This window comes from Echinops telfairi, unplaced genomic scaffold (assembly GCF_000313985.2).
Source record: "Echinops telfairi isolate 266 unplaced genomic scaffold, ASM31398v2 ScPeMD7_9;HRSCAF=40, whole genome shotgun sequence".
NCBI classification, from domain to species: Eukaryota; Metazoa; Chordata; class Mammalia; order Afrosoricida; family Tenrecidae; genus Echinops; species Echinops telfairi.
The window spans coordinates 15,321,584-15,326,586 of NW_022103906.1; the positions used below are offsets into that span (position 1 = coordinate 15,321,584).

The 5,003-nt window shown below is 34.9% G+C and overlaps 1 protein-coding gene across 1 annotated transcript in view; it reads left to right on the plus strand.

Annotated features, from left to right (window-relative positions):
• KIF13B (kinesin family member 13B) overlaps nucleotides 1–5,003 on the plus strand; it is a 268,551-nt gene that overhangs the window by 231,763 nt on the left and 31,785 nt on the right. Inside the window, exon 36 of the mRNA XM_045286833.1 lies at nucleotides 2,708–2,841. Coding sequence (XP_045142768.1) covers nucleotides 2,708–2,841 — 134 coding nt within the window. The remainder of the gene's footprint in view (nucleotides 1–2,707; nucleotides 2,842–5,003) is intronic.

Consider the following 5,003-nt stretch of genomic DNA (forward strand, 5'->3'; position numbering starts at 1 on the left):
GCTATATCTTTTGATAGCCAGGCACCATCAGTTTTCTTCACCACATTTGCTTATGCACACATTTGTCTTCACACCATTCCCATTTTTATCATTACAGATTAGTTTGACATGTTTCATGTAAGTGGAAACATGGACCGTGTATTCTTGTTTTGTTTCTGGCTTCTTTTGCTTATTATAGTATGTGTGCAAGTTGTCCATTCTGCTATGGATACAAGTAATTCATTTGTTTTTATTCCTGATAAGTGTTTCACTGTATGAATTTACTACATTTATGTTCTCCCATTTATGGAGATTTGAGCTCTTTCCAGTTTTTAGCTACTATGAATAAAGTAGCTATAAACATTCTTGCCTTCTTTTGTGGGCATTTTTCTTGAGTCAACACATAAAAATGAAATTGCTGGTTCACAGGGTACTACTTTACTTAAATCCCCTAAATTTTGTTATTTTTTCTCTCTTTTAAAATGTATAACTAACATTTACTTGATTTAAATCTCACTATATTTTGGTAATCATTGCTTCTTGAATTCTTCAGGATTTCTCTTCTTAAATGTTGTATTGTAGCTTAGATGAAAGTTTACAGAGCATATCAGTTTTCCATGGAAACAATGTATACCTATTTTGTTCCATATTTTATTGTCTTTATAATGAATTATATTTATCACTAATTCTTTTAGCAATTACTTGTTAGTGGCAACTATTTCCTTTATTAAAATATTTAGTTTGCTCTCATTTTTTACTATGGAAAGTATAAATAGAATTAGTATGCCTGTAGTGCTTCCAATTTCAAAGTGATCAGTTCATAAACTATCTTATCTGTAATAAGTAATTTTATTAAACTGTTTATATTACAATTATTTTAAAGTAAATTCCATATACTATTTCATCTGTGAATATTTCTATGTGTACCTCAAAAAACATCCTAATTACATTTCGCTCCTAAGAAAAATTTATAATTCCTTAATATCATCAAACCATTGAAAAATTAAGTTTCCTCAATTGTCTCAAAATATGTGTTGTTGAAAAAATATATATATATATGTGTTGTTGTTGTTGTTGTTGGGTACTGAGTCGGTGATTAATCATAGTGACCCTGGTCGTGCTCCATTCACACATGGTTATATTGGAGCCCATTGTTGCAGCAACTCTTGTCAATCCCATTTTGGTGGAAGGTCTTCCACTTTTTTGCTGCCGCTCTATTTTATCCAGCATGATGTCCTTTTCCAAGGACTGATCTCTCCTGATAATGTGTCCTAAGTGTGTAAGACAAAGTCTTGCCAACCTCACTTCTAATGTGCATTCTGGTTATACTTCTTCCAAGACAGATCTGTTTCTTCTTCTGACTGTCCACTGTCCTTTCAGTATTCTCATCAGCACCATAATTCAGATATGCTAATTCAAATACTTCTGCAGTCTTCCTTATTTATTGTATAGCTTTCATATGCATGTGAGGCAATGGAAAGTACTATGGCTTAAGTCATGTGCATTTTAGGCCACAAAGTGACAATTTTGCTCTTTAACACTTTAAAAGAGATCTTGTACAACAGATTAGCCTACTGCAATGCATTCTTGATGGACATTGATTGTGGGCCAAGCACAATGAAATCCTAGACAATTTTAATATTTTCTCTGTTTTTCATGATGTTTATTGTTTGGTTAGGTAAATTTTTTTCTCTTTTAATCCAAACTGAAGGCTACAGTCTTTAATCTTTATCAGTAAATGGTTCAAGTTGTCTTGGTTTCACCAAGCAAAGTTGGGTTATCTGCATTTTACAGGATGTTAAAAAGCCTTCCTCCAATCCTGATGGCCCAGTTTCAGGGATTGTGTAGGCCAGTTTCAGGGATTATTTTCTGAGTGTACAGATTACATAAGTATGGTGAGAAGATCCAAGCCTGATTTTAACCACTTAGATTCCCTGTGTTCAGTAATAGTCCAGGAAAATTAATTGAATATAACACATAGTCCATGATTTCAAAGAATTTAAAGTCTAGAGGGAGAACTACATATGTGTGTCTTCAGCTATGTGATTTAAACTTCAGAATCCACTTTGACTTGAGGGCAGAAATTACTACTTTCCTAATTAGTGTTAAGGACCCAGAGTGGTTTACCCATCGAACACTAATAGTAACACTGAATGGTAGAGTGCTTTAGATGTACCTTAGTTATATTTTTCAGTTGGAAAAGAAAACATTATTATTACAAAGACGATAATAATGTGTTTTCCCATATTATATATATTTTTCTGACTTTATTTTATTTTTATTAAAAGATCATTTTATTGGGGGATCTTACAGCTCTTATAACATTCCATATATCAATTGTACCAAGCATATTTGTACATATGTTGCCATCATTATTTTCTAAACATTTACTTTCTGTTGAGCCCTGAGATCAGCTCCTCTTCACCCCACCCCCACATTCGTGACCCCTTGATAAATTATAAATTATTATTATTTTCATATCTTACACTGACTGCTGTCTCCCTTCCCCCATGGTTTCTGTTGTTGGTCCTCTTGGGGGGTGGGGGTGATTATGTGTTGATTATTGTAGTTAGTTCCCTGTTCCATATTATATTTTTTGTGGATACCTTTTTTTATTTATATTGATAGATTTGCTTACAAATGGTACATGGCAAATGTACAGAAAAAAAGATGCTTAAGTAATTGTTTTGTTTTATCGTATTTTTTTTCTTTTAATATTTTTTAACAGGCCTTAGTAGCTTAGCAGCCTCCTACTTGAATCCAGTAAAATCCTTTGTGCCGCAGATGCCAAAGCTGCTTAAGTCTCTCTTTCCTGTCCGAGATGAGAAAAGGGTCAAACAGCTATCTCCTCTTGCACATCAGGTAAAAAAAAGTTTTTTTTTAAAAGAAACCAGCAATGAACAGTTTTCTAATATAAGGCTGGCAAAATGATGCTCTGTGTTGTGCTAAAGCTAGAGGGCGAGGGACAGCATAGATGGGGGCATTCAAACTGGGCTCCTAGATGTGGTCAAAGTTTGTGATAATTCCTCTTCCACTCTCTTCAGAGATAACAGAGCTGTTTAAACTTATTGACATTTTCAATTCTTTTTGCTTTTAAAACATGCCAAGTATACTACTAATGTGATTTATGGTAATATCACTTAGAGCAACAATAGTAAAATTTATGAAGTGCACTTAGCATTGTTTGGGTATTGCCAACTAGAAAATGTAATTCTATTTTTAATTCTTGATTTCATTTCTCAAACAACTTGATGTCACCACTATCCTTCCCTCTCAAGTTCTTTTTCTTCTACATGGTACCGGTTGTCTCACTTAAGGTATGAAAAGTGGTCACTTATCTTATTTCTCTTGGTTTCTTAAACTCACTATCCAGCCCTAGAAAGCTAGAGAGAGTACCGAAGGGCTTTCCAGATAATTGGGAAGCTGCTCTTATGCAATGGCGGATGCGGGCTCTGTTGAAAATGTAATTTCCAGTCTTACATAGGTGTAAACTCAGCAGAAAATGATAAATGAGGATTTATTTATACTCATTCAAAAACACATACAGTGCAACTTCGGTTGTTGAAATAGGTCTTTTTGACATCAGCTTCTCTCAAACACGTTCTTTTAAACATTTGTGTTGCAGAAATGCAGGTGAATAGTTGTAACTTTAACTAATTTAAAAGAATTGTAAGTTTTTGATTGCATATCTGAAGATGACAGTATTCGTTTCTTAAGGTTAATTTTTTTCAATCTAGCATTAATATAAGGCTACAGAATCACACACCTATACACATTCAATGAAAAAACGAAAGCCAAAATTCTGAAATATGCACCATTTTTAGGTGTTTTGGAACTTGAATCTCTGATTGTGAGAGCTGCAATAAACTCCGTCGATGAACCTTTTTTCCAGTGTCATTATGAAGCAGTACTTCACCTGCTCCAACTCTGCCCTCATCTTACTTTACCTCTCACTAGCATAATGCTTGGACCACAAGGTCTGTAAGCTTCCATGCTGTGATATTCACCTGATTTTCCTTCTTTTCCTTTCTCATTTCTCCTTAGTGATCTATGTTTTGGTTATATATTCTGTCAAGCCTTTAATATTCACATGTCCCAGAGCTGAATCTTGAGCTCTTACTTAGTATATTTAATACTTTGCATGGATCAACTAATTCAGTGCCGTGGCTAACTATTTATATATTGATGCTCAAATTTATATCTCCAGCCTAGACCTGCCCCTGAGCATGGCCGCATGGCTCTAATTGCTTTTCAACTTCTCCACTTTGATATCTAATAGTCACATAATGCAAGCCCAAAACATTGCGGGGGAGCTTTTGCCTCCAACACACACAGACCTTCACACCCTGTCTCAAGTGTATAGCACAAATAACCACTCTGTTGCTTGTGCCTCTCAAACAGTCCATCAATAAAATTTTGTAGGTACTGTTTCCATTCAGTTTGTCACTATCTTCATTTCTCAATTCAGCATTATATGAGCCAGTGTCTTATCTTGATTCTTACAATAGCCTTCCATTTTGTCTAGCTGATGCTGGCTTTCCCTCATTACAGTCCATCATTCATAAAATAGCCTCAGTGATCTTTCAAAGTGTTAGTCTGGGGTGCATAACTTTCTAATGCTGACAAGTGAAACAGGATGAAATCTGAATTCTGACCTTGGCTGATAGAGTCATATAATCAGATTCTGGACCTTTTATCTCTGTTCCTTATTCTCACCCTCTTTGTATACCATACTGAGCAATATTTCCTGAACACATCAAGCTTATTTTAGTCTCATGAGCTTTTTTAAAAATCATTGTATTAGGGACTCATACAACTCTTATCACAATCCATACATACATCAGTCGTGTAAAGCACATTTGTACATTCATTGCCCTCATCATTCTCAAAACATTTGCTCTCCAGTTAAGCCCCTGGTATCAGCTCCTCACTTTTCCCCTCCCTCTCTGCCCCCACCTCCCTCATGAACCCTTGATAATTTATAAATTATTATTTTGTCATATCTTGCACTGTCCAACGTCTCC